Source organism: Emydura macquarii, unplaced genomic scaffold (assembly GCF_026122565.2).
Source record: "Emydura macquarii macquarii isolate MOO-44397 ecotype Brisbane River unplaced genomic scaffold, CSIRO-AGI_Emac_v2 contig_1644, whole genome shotgun sequence".
Lineage (NCBI taxonomy): Eukaryota > Metazoa > Chordata > Testudines > Chelidae > Emydura > Emydura macquarii.
The window spans coordinates 16,841,347-16,859,377 of NW_027131781.1; the positions used below are offsets into that span (position 1 = coordinate 16,841,347).

An 18,031-nucleotide genomic window follows, 5' to 3' on the forward strand; every position below is an offset into this window, starting at 1 on the left:
ATTACTTTTAAAATAGAAAGAATTTCAAAAGCATAACTTTTCTGCTGATATGAATTATGCACTTCCACCTTGTTTGTTATATCAACATGCACTAATATTTTGTTTCCTATTACTGAATACGATGAGAATTCAGTACACAGAAGTGTATCTTGGTAGCCTAGTGGAGCGGCATAACTGGATTTGTACTCTGCAGAATAGTTTAACAAAATGTTAAATAAAGGAAATGCACTCGTCTCCCAACACAAATGAGCTTTTCAAACAAACAGAAGGGCTGTGACCCTATTATAGTCTAGGATAAGGTAATGGATTAACACTCCAGACTTCTAATCAATTATAATATGTCTCATCCTCTTAACAGTAAGTCTGCATTAGTATAGTGGACTATTCCTTTCGATGAACAGCTGCCCAATATGAAACAGTTATCAGTAAGTGTCACTTCTTGTGTAGTGGTCAACCTGAAATGCCAGTGTTATGACAGAACGGCATTCTAAGAGCAGGTTCACAAATATTATTCACAGTAATTCCTAAATCTCCAATAATGAGTTTATTTTGTTGTTAGTCCATTTATTTCAGCAAATACAAGAGCCTAATTCATAAAAATGTAAAAGGCTTAATAAGTATACTTCCTTGTACTGTATTTGCTCTTTTCTCATGCAAAAGACTATATATACAATCATAAAAGAAAAATACCAATAACAGAAGCAAGAATGCTAAGACAACCACATAAGTATTTCCTATAAAGCAAAAACTATTAAAATAGCCATCGCAATCCTATAGCTGGCATTGAGAGAAACAGGACTTCCAAAGAGAATGCACTCCTACTGATTTTATTTTAAAAGGATGTAAACTCATTCATGATATCACTTCTAAGTGCATGTAAAAATAGTTTAGTGATTATCTACTAGACTAGAAAACAAACACATCCAAACGGAGTTATTTCATTTCATATCTCAGGCTGCTTTTAAAGAAATTATCAATTCCATTGAAAAAATAAAACAAATGTGTAACAAAGGTTAAAATGGAACTGAATTTTTAGGTCCATGAATTCTGTTCCTCTGTGTGCCATAAGAGTTGTTAAACAAAATAATATTGCAGGAATGTAAGTAGTACTTTAAAAAAAGGCAGGGGAAAACTGGATACAAATTTAAGTCATATTTCTCCCTGTTGAATGCATATCTTGTATGAGTCTTATTTCACAATTCTTACAGTTCTTCCTTTGCTTTGCTTTTTTGGTCAACATTGGTTTACAGGGTTAACACAAGACAGCAATGTCTTCCCTGAACTCCAGCAGCATAAGCTAGCTCAATAGTAATAATAGTTCAAAAATAAATCCCACCTAAATTGCTTCTGCTTTTCTTCCATTATGGATGACCAGAATAAGTAACACTCCTCCCATGCAAGGGACAGATTGTGCATCAAAATTTCAAGAACAACCCTGGCGCACATGCCTAGGGTCATTGCCACGTGCTTCAGAGACAAAACAAATGTCCATTTCCCTGAACTATTAATTTTTTCTAAATGTTATATAGTGGGATGATGTTGGACAGGGTGGGGGGGAAAACAGTGTTCTAATGTGCACCCAGAAAGAAGAATTGGAGGGAGAAACTTAATCATGTGGTCTGTGGGCTCAGTAAAGTGTTTACAGAATTTTATTACTCATAACAAAGGTCACATTGTGTTAATTTGCACTACAAAATTACATCAACAGACTCTCTAAAACCAATACCTATTATCACAAGTTACATCAAAAATGAGAAAACTGAGCAAAACAAAACCCCAAATCTGGCATTCAAGTTAAGTGGTTTTAATGGATACTTAACAGCAAAACACCATATTAATAGCGGCCGTAATGAGGCCTTGGATTGTAGGAGTTGTAGCCATATTGTTCATACTGGGGATAGTACTGTCCTTGTCTGTGCTGTTGGTAGTTGTTACCCCAGCTTCTTCCTGGCCACTGATTAGATCTATTGCCACCTTGCCAGTCATGCCTGTCCCCTCTGCCTCTAAACTGTCTGCCATCGTGAAACCTGTAATAAAAAGACATTTGCATAAACACCAGCCCTGAGTTTTTAAAGAGAGAAGATATCGAACTCTTTCGCAAACAAACTACTTTAGTGTATATCTAAATCTGGTTCGAGTTATTTTCACGTGCAAACAATTGCTAATCCTTTTTAGGGAAAAATACACATCTTAGATGTTGTTGTTATTCACAGCTATCCTAGAATCCAAGATAGTAAGATAGGTTAACTACTGGCTGTCTTCCAGTAGAAAAAACCTCAGCTTTTGCATAAACCATTCAAAATTAAATAAAACGAATGAACTACTAAAACTTAACTTAAAAATTCACATAATTCATAAAGCAGGTTTTGAAAGAATAACTATATTGGAATTGTTTGGTTTTTTTAAAAATAAGGCCCCAATCCTGCAAGCACTTATGCAGGATTTAATTACTTTAATAATTTACTTAATTTTATGCATATGAGAAATCCCGCTGATGTGTCTAAGTGTTTGCAGGCCTGGGGCCGAAGAAACTTAATAAGAAATCCAGTACTAGCAATACTAAAATAAATTGCCTAAACATCAAATGCAGGAATTGTCCTTTTTTCAGTCCCAAAAATCAAGTGTCAGTATCCAACATTAAGTTAAGAGTAAAGAGCAACACCCACAGCCTGGAGAAAAACAGTATAATTCAAAATATTTTTGGTAGGCATATACTTACTAGAGGTGGATATATTCTATGGTCCTTACAATAGACAAAAGAAATGCAGGCTAGTCTAGTCACAATATGTCAAATGCTATCTGGGTTGCAAATGATAACTTTTGCTAGTTGTATGAAAAAAATCATCATGTCACTGGTGCATTACTTGGCATAGTCAGTTTTCTATTGACAATTATGCTCTCAAAGGCAAGCTGTTTGTGGTTTAGCAGATAAACCTCTGATCTTTCCCCTTTTAAAAAAAACAAACAAACAGCAGCTCATGGCCAAGCAGCAAGGGCAATGACTTCAGTGGTTCCAGCTCATTTCTTACAGAATTGCTTTATACTCTTATATGGAATGAAAAAATTGTCGGCATCAGTTTAGACACATCCGACCTTCTACCCTGGAGAGAGGTGAATGTCTTTCAAATCAAGAAACCTGCCAAATTATAACGGGGAGCATATGGCAAACCTGCTTCTCTTTATTCTAAAAGAGAGAAACATCTTAGAGTGCTAGCTATGATGTCAGTGTGTATCTGTGAAACTAACAAAGAATAAAAAAATCAGTACCGATCTCTATTTCTCTGGTTACCACCAGATCTGTTTTTCCATTCTTCTACTATAGGAGGTGGATCTGCTGGGCATTTCAAATACTCTTGATATTCCTCATCCTCTGATGTGAATCGATGAGAAAACATCTCTTCATAATTCAGAGGAACTTCGAGTGTGGAAGTCATTCTCAAATCCTATTAGACATAAAATGCAGTTGCAGCAGCTTGAAAAACATACATGAAAAGGATTTATACTAGCTACCCAATCCACTTAATGAAAATTGAGGTAATGAAGTGTGTTACATTTTAAATTATTAGTTGTATACCAGACTGCCAATCCTGATATTGTCTTAACTCTTCTATAAATGAAGATTCAGGTACTAACTAATTTCCTTTCACTGCCTCAACTCTGTACTGGACAGACCACGTCTAAGACAGAAAGAGTAATCCAGTCTCCATGTGTTTACAATCTGACACCTACAGTGGGATTGCCATCAAACATTCCAAATGGTTTTTGAGAGGCACCTACCTACTGGAAACTGAACTGAAACCATCAACTTATTACACCTCAGCCATATAACAGAGCAGCTATTATATAGCAATATTTTTAGGTCACTTCTGACCTGGGCTGTATTAAGTCAATCAGTCAAATAAAAGGTCTCACATCTAATTACAAATCTTCTGAAATGCCCAATTCCTTTCCAGTAACTATTTAAGGCACTTTCTTCAGAATGCATTTCCAATCCTTTTTTTCTGCTCCAATATATATTCTTGAAAGAAAAGTGTTATGATGTTCATCAATGAACACTTAAGGCAGAATTTCATTTAGCTTAAACTTGAGGCCCCACAGGTCTACATACCCAGCAAAGGAACATACTGGATTTATTTTGCATATAGCTGCTCTTCCATTTATAGTATTTGTAGATGGTTTAAGAGATTCAGAGTGAGAAAAGGGGGCACCAATGACCAGTTATAATTTATTTCATAATACACAGCCCTTATATGATTTTGCTAGTTAACATCTACCTGTCCATTGACACTTGGAGAAGTTAGCAGCACTGAGTATTTATTTTCCATAAAAAGAAAAAGTCTATGTGACACCAGCGGCTGCCAAAGATTCCATGTCTTCTGGTCCCTACTGAGTACTGGGTGACTTATAACATCAAAAATCTTTGCCTCTAGACCTCCATGTTTTTTCCCCTCAGTGTCTCCCTAGAACTGCAAGCTGGAGCCTCTTGAGGCTTAGTAGGGGTTTTCTCCTCTTTTAGACCCCAGTAGTTCATTCCCTGATGCTCCTCATCTCCTGCTCTGACATACTCTCCCATTGCCACATTCGGAGGGCTGCAGAGGGCGTGACTGACGACAACAGGGAAGGTTGGAGGTATTCCCCTCTTCCTGTGGATGTGTTAAAAGTCTCCTGGAGGGGAGCACCCATAGTGCTTGTACCTCTCCCTCCCTCCCCCCATTCATCAATTTAGGAAACTCACGAAGCTCTGCCTCAGAACTTCAGGATCTCCAAGGCTCCTCCCATGAGCCTTAGAAGGTTCTCCAGGGCCCCATCAGACCTTGTGAGCTTTAGAAGGCTCATCAGGCAACTCTCAACCTGCCTTAGTAGCCTGTTTTGGACCCGCTGAGCTTGTTTTGGCTCATCAAGTACTCCTAAGGGGTCTTATGGCTTCTTTAAGCTTTCAGATAAGCCCTAGGGGACGGGGGACACAAGAAGCTACTAAAGCCCACAAAGACCAGCAAGAGGGTGGGGGTCCTGATGAGCATCGTGCATCTCACAGGAGCAGGGAAGGAAGAAACGCCTGTTTTAGGCTGAGGGCACAGTAGGATGATAGACAAAAGAGGTTCTTTGTTCCCTGGGACCCCTTTTGTGGGGCTGAGAGAGCAGGAGGCAGTGGCAGTAGTGGTTCTTCACTCCTTGCGGCTCCTTCTGTGAGCCTGGAGACTATCAAGCGGGGTAAGTTCTTGCTCTCAGACCTCCTGGTTCGGCTGACCATCAAAGTCTTGTGCCAGTCACAATTCCAGACCCGCTCCCTTTTCCTGAGAACTTTAGGAGGAAAGACCCACTCCACCAGACATTAGGAAGTCAACAAGAGAGGAGCTGCAATTCCTTTACAAATATTTTAAGTAGATTGATTTATGCCTGAGGACTTGAGTAGCACCATGGTGTCTGGAAAAAAACATGAAACTACTTATCCTGAAACAGTGTGTGTGAGAGGAGACACGCTCTCCCATCAGTCTGAAGGAGTCTCTAGTCTCATCCCCCCTGAGATCAAAGTAGTAAAGTAACAGCGTCTGGTCACAGCGAGGGGAAGGGATTAGTCCTACTGGGTGCCTGATGTCACAACCCTCCATGTTAGGCTGAACTCAGCCTTTTAACTACGAGCTCTCTCTCATAGCTTCCCACCTCATCTCCTGGGCTCTGTCCACTCCTTTCACGGGGGGCCCCCCTTTGCCAGCTCCCTGGCTTTTTTCCACATCACTCCCTGTGCCAGGAATGTCTCCCTGCCAGTGTATAAGGCGTCCTTACAGCCAGTAACGTCAACCCCCTGCTAGTAATCATCTTCCCTTCGATTCAACTTTGCATTCACAGGGGTCTAGTAACAGCACACAGACCCTCTCCCCTTCTGGTCAGGGATTCAAAGCCGGCCCATGTAAGCAGCGACTGGAGCTTGAGACCATGCAGGCAACCGCTGAGGGCTTCTGTGAAATGAGGCGGGTGGGCTGAGGCCGCCTCACAAAAAACACCACTGCCCCACCTCGCCCTAGGACCAACCGTGGGCTCCGGGCACCACACCTGTGAGCTGCCCAGAGCACGGCAGACACGGACCGCAATGCACGGCGCAGGACAACTACCGGCAGCGCTCCGGGCACCCGTGCAGACCCCCCTTCCTCCTCCACCACCACCAAACCCGCCCCCCCGCACCTCCAGCCCCCTTCCCGCCCCACCCATCCCGACCCCCTCACCCAGGGCCCGCAGCCGCCACAGTCCGAACGGAGCCTTCTTGTCCCCGCAGCAGCAGCAGCAGCAGCACGACACGCACGAGCCTTTCCTCTTCCGGGCGCAGGCCTCGCCCCCTCCTTCCAGGCAGCTTCCGTTCCGCGGCAGAGGCCGAGAGGGGGGCGGGGGCTGCAGGCGGAGCCGGGTGGGCGCGCGCGCGCCTAGGGTTGGGGGCGGACGGGGAAGACGCTGTGACCTGGGGTGAGCGCTAGGCTCTGAGGCCTTAGCCAAGCAGAGCGGGCTGCGGGCAGAGCAGTGTCCGCCTGGGGCCGGGCCTGTGCCCCAGGTGCGGGCACTTGATGCGCCCGTGGCTCGGCGGGCTGAGTGCAGGAAAGGTTAAAAGGCCTTTTGTAGGGGACGCAGCTCGAAGCCCGGGCGCCTGTCGTTCCCAGCGACGCTCGGCTGCCAGCCCCTGTGCGGGGGAGGGCGAGCGCAGTGGGCCTGCTGAGGTGCATCGAGTCACTGAGCGGGCCCTAAGAGTTCGCAGCGGCCAAAGACTTTTCCTGCAATCTGACGATTATCTTTTCTTTTGTTGGGCGAGAGTAGTCAGCATCTGCCTCTGCTGCGCGTCTGGCCCCCCCCGGGATAAAGCCCTAAAGCCCAAGAACTACACATCGATTTAGTTGTAGATCTCAAATGTAGAATTCCTCCTGCCAGTTCAGCCGAGTGTGTTTGCTGTATCGGTAGGTTAGAACCGATGAAAGCAACTCCTTACACATATCTTTAGGAAAGGGAGTTTTCCCACTCAGAGCTCATTGAGTACAGCAAATACAACCTCCGTGTATTTTCATGTATGCCTTTTATTGAGCATAGGGTGCTGCCTGCTTCTTACATCAGCTAGGCATTAGTGTGTGTGTTTCTCTTCAGTAAAACAGTAAGTATGTTCTAAACAAAAAGCAATTAATAAAATATCAGTATTTTTCAGTTCAGTGTTATAGTTCCCTATAACAGAATTTGGGAGGCTAACCCCTTTTAGCATCTCAAATCACACCAAAAGACATTCATTACTATTCAGAGAAATAACACATATTTGAGGCCAAGGTGGGATGAGGTGACTTATCATGTAAAGGCTGGAGGAAAATGCTGCAATATTCATTTTCTTGGCATGTTTTGAAATCCTGCTATGTGAAGGGCAAAAATTAACGGGCCAAATCCTGCAAACAGTTTTGCCCACGATCATAGTTATCCACACATGGAGCCATATTGAAGTTAATGGGACTCTGCATGGAAGTAACTACTCACAGGAATGACTTTAAGGAATTGGGACATAGTCCCGAATCCTGCAAAGACTTATGTATGTGTTCAACTTTACACACTATGTGCCTGATCTGAAACCCTGTGAAGTATAAGTTGGAATCAGAAATATGTGGGGTTTTCAGGTACTATTTGATTTTGTATTTTATTTAAAGAGCAATATAAAATACTAGTGCTTTAACAGAAAATCAATATTCAATTGGTAAAATTAGCACAGCATACTTTACGCTTACTTACAACAATTCTATCTAGCTGCATATCTTTAAAAAAGTGCTCAGTGCTATAGAGTTCAAAGCAACTTGGTTGCTTTATGTATAGAAGTTTTTTTTAAATGAATGAAGTGTGATTCCTGTTTTATGGGTAATTTTATATTAACACGTAGGGTCTATTCTTTGTGTTGTGTACATGGCCCTGCTTTAGCAAACTACTTACAGAAGAACCTAAAGTTAAGCATTGTGAATAGTCTTATTGACATCAGTGTTCTTAAAGTTAGGCACATACTTAAGTACCTTTCTGAACTGGGTCCTAAGTGCATAAATAATTCAGGCCGAGAGCTAAGCCTTCTCTTATTTACTAACTGCAGTTCAAGTAAAGTTATTATTACTAATTTATGAACTGCCATAAATTGACACTGGACTGTATAGTAATAGGTCACTGCCACAATAACCACAGCTTCCTGCCCCTAAGAGTTTGCAATGGAGAGGTCTGATTTTGCTCCCATCTTCTAAGTGTGTGATTAAATTGAGACTGTAAAATAGAAGAAATGATGTCCGTGTTACTGTTCTCCATGTCACTCTGACCGTTACAATACAGGAACTCTTGGAGCATTTTCAGTGCTTGCTATAAGTCATAGTTCTTAAGCCCAGATTCTTTTTTCCCCCCCCACGCTCTCATGCTTTATTTGAGAAAGTGTTTGGGGTTTTCTTCTAGCACCCTGCTAGAAAAAAAGCAATGATTTTTATAAGTTCATAGACCCAAGAGTGTTACACTTGAGACTTTTCTTTATTGCTCACAGAGTAGTAAAGCACAAAAATTCATAATCACATATGGCACTTAAAAAAATTCCTCAGCAACAATGATACCAGCCTTCTATCCTTCAGAAAGATGAGACTGCAGTAAAACTGTTCTTGGTTTAATGTAAACAGAAATATCCCATGTTGCTGTCCTGCATGAACCAAAGAAGGATTGCTCTCACAGTCACAGAATAAAGAGGATGACCAGAATCCAAATAGCCTACTGCAGATATTTTAGTCTGGAGTCTCTGGTTCTAAGCAAGATGAATTTTTGTTTGAGTCTGAAAGATTATGTCCTTACTCTAGTGGCTGCCCTAAATAGGCAGAAATCACTGAGCCTTTTATTTCCTCTCTGCACATCTTTCACTTGAACCAATGGATATTATAGCTATAGGTATAAACAGAGGACATTTTGTGCAGAAAAATCATGAGATGGTCTTTAACAAAAAAAACAAAGAGACTGTTTTCTTCTTATAGATCATTCAGTGGTAACTGAGGGTTTTCATTAAAGTGCAATGACTTACCTTGAATAGAACTTTTTATCATGTAGGATCCTAAAACAGTTTACAAGCTATGGCCCCAGTCCTGCAAAATACTTAAGCACTTGCTTAATTTGGAGAATGTGTAGTTCCTTTGAAGTCAATGGAATTATTAACATATTTAAAGTTAGGCATGTGCATAATGCTTTCCTGTGTCAGAGCCTATAGTCCCAATCCTGCAAGAACCCTTGTATGGGTGGACCCCATTGACTTCATGAGCACTGAAGTCTGCTGGCATGAAACTAATTGCAAGATCAGGGCCTAGAGACACAATTCTGCATGGAATGACTCATGTAGCCACAGTAATTATCAGAATTACACTGAGTGAAAGCCAAAGCCCTGTATTGGAACCACAGTCTTTGCCTGCCTCTGAAGTGTAGCTTCCTCTTGGGTAAAACCTGGTGACTGCATCAGAGCAGAGGGAAAGAAAAGAACACTTAATCCAAATGAAATTACTGGGGGAACTGTAGATACTGTAGACAGAATATAAATACCCAAATTAGAATTTGGCCAGGACACCCTGATTAACCCATCTCCACACAGGGGAAAACATACAGATGATGGCATAGACCAGGATAACACCAATATTTTAACACCTTATATTGTATGTAGCTGGGCATTTGTAGTTGAATCTGCTTGTCATATGGTCTTGTTCTTCAGGCCATGGGCTACAAGAATCCATGAGAATGGACGTAGCAGACATGGCCAAGGTGGCAGCAGGCACCTTAGAAATACCTTAGATGATACTGGTGCTCAAACTGTACATAGACAACATCCAGGGGCTATATTTTAAAGGTGTTTTGGTGCCTACCAGGGCTGATTGGCATGTAGTAGCATTTTTAAAATTATGAAGGTGTCTAACTCAACGGGAGATACCTAGGCACTTTTGCAAATCTTAACTAGGCAACTGTCTGCATCTTGAGATGTCTAAGTACCTTTAAAAATCTGGCCAGCAGTGTTTTCAGAATTAGGCCGTTGACAATTCTCTTTCCAGTCCTGCTGCCACCTGCTTTAGTGTAGTTGTCTCTAAATAACCAAAGTGTTCTCTTTCTACAATCAACCTCATCTAATCAGCAATACTGCAATGTACTACCATGTGACAAAGCCCAGGGCCAGATTTCCAATTAGGTACAGCAGGCGAGGCGCCTAAACAGTGGTGGATTACCGCATGGGCCAATGGAGCCTGTGCCCAGGGGCCCTGGCAAATTTGGGGGCCCTGCATGTTGAGTGCTGGAACTCTGGCTCTGCCTCTTGTTCCTCCTCCTCTTTCATGGGGCCCCACTGCCCTACTCCTTCTCTTCCGTCTGAGGCCCTGCCCCCTGGCTAGGCCAGAAGCTGGAGTCCAGGGATGAGCATATATATTCCTCCCTGCCTGCAACTGGCTGAGCCAGTCACCCCAACCTCCCTGCTCCACCCCCCACCCCCTGTGCAGAGCTGGCCTGGCCAGCCCCTCTCTCTCCCGTCACTCCCATCCCCGTGTGGAAAACATGGTCAGCTGTAGGGGGGTGCTGCAGATACTGTGCCCAGGGGCGCATAAGGTGTAAATCTGGTCCTGACAAAGCCCCCATCATTCCTGGCTATAATTTTAGCACATCAAATAGTAATAATGTTAGTCATCTTATTCTCGAAATCTTCAACTAAGCACTGTTCCCTTCAGTCCATCCCTGGTTAATGGAACTCTTTCAGGAAGGTGTTAAATGCTCTTTGACTAAACAGAGGAATGCACTGTAAAATATTTCATAGAATGTCTAGTGTTGCTAACTATTTTATCATGAAGTCTCATCATGTTTGATGGTTCTCTTAAAGGCCCAGCTTCTCGAATCATGTGGTATCATGAGAATTTGTTTTTATTTAAAAGAAAAAATAAGTTTCTAACTCTCATGCTCATGGAGAAAATCTTGAAAATGTGACCGAAGTGTGCCTTTATGACTAAAAAACTAAGGCAAATAAAAAGAAGCTGAAATTTTATTTAAAATGTTATAATAATTTTTATGCCAATCTCATAAATTTTGCGGCCTGATTTATGATTTTGGAACAATTGGGATGATTAGCACAGGTATTTTAATGAAACATCAGCATATATTTTGGTACCAGAAAAAAGGCAATTGTAATTTTTGTATATTTCTATAACTTCCAACAAGAGGAGTCCCTTTAATCAAGACTAACATGTACTTTGAGAAATCAACTAAAGAACTAACACCACTTATAATTGTGTCCTCTCTGACCAAAGGAGAATTTGCTTATATATGGGCAAAGTCTATGCAAGCAGAGATTCCTCCAAGGAGAGTGTCATAGATCATGTTGGCATGAAGAGAAAAAAGAAACAATGTTTCTTCTATCCAATATTACTTTATCATAAGTTTGTTTATTATGAAAACTAAGATTTCCTCTTGCTTTCCAAATCTTTTTACAGATTTCATGTTGGTGTTTTGAATGCTTTCATTTTCTTTGTTTTTTCTGTTGTAGTCTATTTGATATTAAAAGCTTGTTTCTTTTGTAAAACCCAAAGTGGACTGCTCTAATTATTTTACTGTGGGAAAGGGTAGTGTCTGACATTTAAAGAGAGCAAGACCTTGTGGGAGTGAAAACTTCTTGCTGATTATGAGTTGAGAGGTTGGGGTTTCTGCACATGAGATACCCTAAGCAGACCAGAGGGCACCCCAGTGAGTAAATGATCATAAGTTATTGGTTAGCATCATACGGTCACTCTGAAAGATATCAGTAGTAAGGCTATTCTGTTGGTCAATACCACAAAAATATTCAGTGTTGTATTCTTTCTTTAGAGCCTTCTGCACCTACAAGATTGGTTTTCATTGTTGAATGTTATTCCGTTGGCTAGAAAGGATCTTTGCCTGGATTATCCTCATTTAAATAACAAGAAAAGTTGAGATGTGGCAGATGTTCCTGATGGACGTGTCAAAGCCTGTGCTGTAATTCTGTCAGATTGCTGCGTTGTCTTTGCCATTGTCTTGTACTATACCAATGTACTTAAAAATGTCCTTCCCACATCTCCATGTCAGATTGTAACATGGAGCCCACAAAGAAACAGAATGCATGATTCCTATCAACTTATCTCAGTACAAGAATATTTCTAAAAGAGCACTTCCTTCTCCTAATAGTGATCTTGAAATGTTAACTGCCTTTAAAAAATAAAGTTGCCTTTATAGTAAAACACACACATAGCAATTCCTGATGTCAGCTTTTGTTACAAAATACCTATTTAGGCTTTTTTGTGGGGGGGGACTATTCCACTTACACTAGCTTTACACCAGTATAATTCTTGACTTTCATTGAAGTTACTCCTGATTCTCACTGATGTGAGAGAAGAATAAGTCCCTTTTCCTTCAGAAGTGCTTTTTCCCTTATCAGTCTCTTCAAAAATACCATCACATGGAATTATATTTCTATCATCTTCAGTTCTTGTTTCTGGTATTATTCCAAGGGTGGCCTTCCCCGGCGGTCAGTTTTTATGAATATCACCAAAGTTTTGCTGCCTTCTCTAATTTTCACCTTTGAAGATGACTAAATCAGCTGTGCCCTTCTCGTTCTTTAAGAATGATTCATTTTTATTATTTTTGCTTTCTAAGACAGTAATTACATACTGCAGCACACTGTCTTATTTTTTCTAAATATTATAGTGCCAGTTTCATCTCTATTGTAATACCAGTGACTTCAACAGAATTACACTATAGATGAATTTGCCCCTATGAGACTTTTCCAAATGTTAAATTCTTTTCTCATCATTACTCAGTGGAGCTGTGAAGCTGAGGACGAGAAGACGGGTCTTTGACAGAAAGAAATAGTTCAAACAGAATCTCTGTTGCTGCCACTCATGCTGCTCCATATGTTGCTCATTTGAAAGGGAGGTGGACTAGATCCAATACAGTCAGTGCAGATATACATGCTGTGTCTGAAGGATAAGAAGATGAATTCACCATAGCAAATCTGGTGCATGCTTTATATTCTTTTCATGAAACAGGTATAGTAGCAATAGACAGTCCAAATGAAACTGAGTGGGAGGAATAATCAGATATTCATGTAAGCCTTATGCAGAATTGTTTGAATGTTAGGAAATGAGGTAGCATATCCACAAACCAGATTTATCATATTTGTCAGAGATTTGCTCAAGTTCCAAAAATCAAGATCCAGTTGCAGATTAGATTTCAAGAAACCCAAAGTTAGCATAAGAATTTTTACCAGCTTCTCTTTGTTCTTCCCTCTGTATGTATTTGAGGGAGACTTCCTGAGTGTTCCCATGGAGTCCTCCTAATTTTATAAGAATAATAAGAGGACTGAGGTTGACATGGTGTTGCTAAGGAAAGCTAAGTGCCTTCTGAATCTGAAGTAACTCCCTTTAAAAAAATACCATATTTGTGTTACAATTATCACCAGAGGCACTAATCAGGAGTGAGACCTCACTGTGTTAGGGATAATACAAATGTACTGACTGAGCTGCAGAGAAGCCTGTGTGGTTTCCATTGGGCTGCAGATAACAACTTCCAGTAGAAACTAGGTACTTTGTACTGAGTAGAGCACTAAGTTTTTAAAAAGATGAAACTTTAGCTTTGAGCACAAGTGGTGAAGTCCTGATGGAGCTGACTTCATTAAAAAACAAACAGACAAAAATGCACACAGGTACAAAATCTTATGTACCAGGATTTTGGTGATGCTTTGAGTGTGATTGCTCCTTTGGATCATGCTGTAGCTGCTTATTCTAAAAATAATAGGGGAACTTAAATGCTGCTTTGGGAGTATTGCAAACTTCTTGAGTAAACACTTTAGTTAGAAATCTCAGAGCACTAGCATCTACAGCATATTACAAAGACAAGAATTTGCCAACACTGAAAAATGAAGCAAGATTCTAATTAAATGGGGAAAAAATGTTATAAACTAGTTATAAATTTTATTTAAGGATCTCAGTTACTCAAAAAAATGACAAAGATCTCACAGTTCCTGAGAAAAGTTACTGTGAGATCCCGCAAGTTAAATGTTGGGAGTAAAATTCTGGCCCTGTTGAAATCAATGGGAGTTTTAACATTTACTTCAATGGAGTCAGGGATTCACAAGGTCTTGACTATTTATGTTTGTTAAAGATCCCATGGCACATTTTGTAAAAGTGGAACTGTTAATCCCAGCGTCCTGGCCACATTCTATTTTGGGCAATCCGACTCTAGCTATCAGCATTTCTCTATTGTTTCCATTAGATATAGTATTTGCCATCATATCCTGTTCTAAACTGTTGTGTTTGTATATATTTTGGAACGGGTGATATTTTCCAGAGATAGCTACTTTGCAGTGGTGGGTGAAGTGATCTCTAAAATATCCCTTATCTGTCTCATAGGAATGACATGAGGTTTAATTAATTAAAGGTAAAGCCTGATCCATTGAAGTCAATGGAATTTTTTTTCCATTGGCATCAGTGGGACCAGGATTTGGCCCTGCATGTGTGTAAAGTGTTTGAGATCATTCTGTTTTGAGGTATATGCTGCAAAGTGTTACTGTACCAACATATTATCTATGACTTTGTGCAAGTGTGTTTACAATTAAGAATTTCTTTAGCAAGACACCATGTGGATCACTTAATGATTACCCATTCTGTTCATTCCCTCTGAAGCACCTGGCATTGGCCACTGTCGGAAGACAGGATACTGGGCTAAATGGACCCTTGGTCTGACCTAGTATGGCCATTCTTACATTCACATTGCACCCTAGAGGATATTGTCCCCAACATACTTGATAACTATTTGTCGCATTGCCCGGGACAATCAATGATGAAATCAGAGATCTTGGGATGAAGTTTTAAAGAACTGATGTTGATTGGACTAATGCAGGGGTGGCCAAACCATGGCTCATGAGCCGCATGCGGCTCTTTGACAGCCCCTCCATTCTCCACCTATCAGCCTGGGGAGGAGCTTGGAGTTTCTGCCCTGTGGTGGGGAGGGGGTCTCGGCACTTCCGCCCTACGGGGTGCGCTTGCTGGGGCTTGAAGCTGCCTTCCAGGGCTCTGAAGCCCCAAGTCCCAGCGGGTGCCCCCTGTGGGATGGAAACCCCAAGACCCCTCTCCTCCCCACACATACACACAACTCACACCCCACCATCTCACTACTCATTGCCTGCATTGCTGCTGGGAGCAGAAGTTGACCAGCCCTTGTCAGTGGTTGGAGGACAAAGCACCCAGGGAAGGAGTCAGTGGCTGGCCGCATGGAGAGAAGACTGAGCAGGGGAGCTCTAAGATCGAGGATTCCTTTCCTCAGCCTGCTTTGTTCCGCCCCGCGCTGACTGTCTGAGTGTGACTGCTTTGGTTCAGTCAACAGCTGTTGTAAGTGGGGGTGGGAAGGGAGGGAAGCCAAGTGGCAATGGAAACTGAGGGGGAGGGAGGGAAGCCAAGCTGCAAAACCTGACCAGCTGCAGGGAGATGGGGAGGGAAAGGAAGCCCCAAGCCCTGACAGGCGCCTCCTGTAGGGTTGAAGCCCCAAGAGCCCCCCTCCACACCACAGGACAGAAGACTTACAACCAGGAAGGAGTCCCACAAGGCCTCTAGCTCTAGCAGTAATTAGCTGTGAAACAGTAAGTAGGATGTTAATATTTTAAAAAACCCGCCCGTGTAAAGGTTGTATGTGTCTTGCGGCTCACAAACTTTTCAAGATTATCGTATGCGGTGTCAAGGGTCAGTAAGTTTGGACACCCCTGAACTAACGTTTGGCTTTGCATGTGCTATGCATTCAAATAATGACTCGTTGCAGTTTAAGAGCCTGCTCCTGCTCTTTTAAGTTAATACTATAAGATCATATCTGACAAGCCAAATTCTCAACTGGTGTAACTCCTGACATCCCAAGAGTAACACCAACAGAGACTTTGGCCTTAAATGTTCACAGAAAGCTAAATAGTGAAAAACTATGGCTGTTGGGCTTGTTTTCTTAGTGAAGGTGAGAAAAAAAAATCTGGAAAATAGCCAGATCCCCTAAATCTGGCAGACTTTTTGTAGATATACTAGGATAACATAATATATATTCCTTGCTTACTCCTTCTGTCACATGCCATTTATGATTTGTGATATACCACCTGAGATTTTAGATCTGCTGACGTGAGAGTACAATTGATATCCTTGAAATACATATTTTAAAGGTTGGTCTAGCTTCTTCCATACAAATTTCGAAAAGAATGGTCCTGTAGTATTTTGGAGAAAAAAGGCTAGCCAGGTGTACTTAGCAATAGGAGGGGAGAGCCATGCAGCCACCAAATGGACAGAAGAGCAGGAATGAGCATTCTTAAAAGGGAGCCTTGGTAAAGGTTAGTCTATTCCTGAGGAGAAAAATATCAAATTAAATTTACAAAAATGTCAGTGCATACAATAATCAGATACCCTATATATTTTATATACTGTTCACCAGAAGAAGAATATGTGACATCCATGCTTTATAAATAAAATATAGTCTCACCCTTTTAAGTATCTAGGAAAGGTTTTCAGTAAATGTGTCTGAATATTACGCCATTGAATAGGGATTATTTTAAAGTAGGATACTTGAAATATGGTTAAATTTATGTTGTGCTGTAGAATTATACATCTCTTTTGTCAATGTTGGTCACAGAGAGAAGTTTAGCTAGTTGATTAAAAATTTCAGTTGTACTGGAAAGGAATATTAGAAAGAAGGGAACGAACGCCTTATTCTCTTCTTCTTTCTCACTGTTTATTTGAGACCAAATATTTTTTGCTACACTGATGTAAATCTGGAGGAATACTAAATGGAAAAGAAAATAGTTACTCCAGATTTACATGAGTGTAAATGGGCAGAATTTGACTCAGTGGGAGTTTTGCCTAAGTGAGGAGTGCCAGATATGATCCTAATGTATGAATTGCTTTTTTGAACAAAGGCAAACTTTGAGTGGCACATTCAGCATTCTAAAAATAGTTCTTGTATTCTCTCTCAAAGGTGAACCTCCCAATTTTTGCTGCCCATCCAGGGAAAGGGCCACTAGATCTGAGATATCCTGAGCCAACTGAAATTGAGACCTCACTCCTCATGCAATCCAACTGGCTTCACTTGACTTGCAAGGTGGAGGTAAGTTAGCATCAAATTTGGCCTGCTTAATGCAAGATATGACTCCGTCTCTGGCTATTACAATGACCTAATAAATTAGTTGTTGCATGGTGTTAAAAGCAAAATATTGTCCCATGATTGACTGGGCACACTGACTATGGGATTCTTATGATTCCATAAACTTGTACTTCTGTCCAGCAGAGAAAAAACACAGATACTGTGCTTTTTAAGAATGGAAGAAATATTCCAGAATATTTATTCTAATTCTATTCTGTTCTTGAATTTTTAGAATGTGTCCTTTTGAGTATGTAATTTAATGTTTTACTGAGTTTTTTAATCTTTTTTATACAGTCAGCAAAAAAGAACAAAAAACCAACAACATTCTAGAAATCTAGGACAGAATAAAGCTATCCTATTGGACAATAAATCCTATCATTTTTCTACACTAGAGGAAGGAGAAGAGTATAAAGAGAGAAGAAAGGAGCAAGATATGGGAAACAAGACAACGGGAAGATGAATGAGGAAGAAAAGCATGACTATATGGAACTTCGCAAGTTCTTTTCGTTGCTTGTATATTATCCTCATATTTACTAGACCATTGTACCAATCCTCCATATTTTGAGACTATTTGTCTTCTTATTTTAGTATTTAGTAATGAGGACAGATATTGCGGTAGCATCTACAAGCCAACTATGTTGGGGTCCCATTGTGCTAGGTGCGATACAATACTTATAGGAACAGTCCCTGCCCCAAAGCACTTACAATCTAAAAGACAAGTCATAACAGTTTTGGACTTCCATCTTTATAAAACTAGAAACTTAGCCATAAATGTTGCTTGAAGTATCCGAAGCTTCTATGCCATGAAGCCCATTTTTATTTGTGTTAGTTCCAATGGGTGCCATTCAATCCTGTGAAGAGAACCAGTACAAGG

General features: G+C 41.0%; 1 protein-coding gene across 1 annotated transcript; it reads right to left on the minus strand.

Annotated features, from left to right (window-relative positions):
* Positions 1-531: 531 nt before the first annotated feature.
* On the minus strand, positions 532-6,363 carry RAMAC (RNA guanine-7 methyltransferase activating subunit). Its single transcript, XM_067555743.1, has 3 exons — positions 6,222-6,363; positions 3,268-3,443; positions 532-2,027 (listed from the first exon to the last, which is right to left on the minus strand). Exons 2-3 carry the CDS (start codon positions 3,432-3,434, stop codon positions 1,835-1,837), a joined length of 360 nt encoding a protein of 119 aa, XP_067411844.1. The 5' UTR covers positions 3,435-3,443; positions 6,222-6,363; the 3' UTR covers positions 532-1,834.
* Between the last annotated feature and the right edge of the window lie 11,668 nt (positions 6,364-18,031).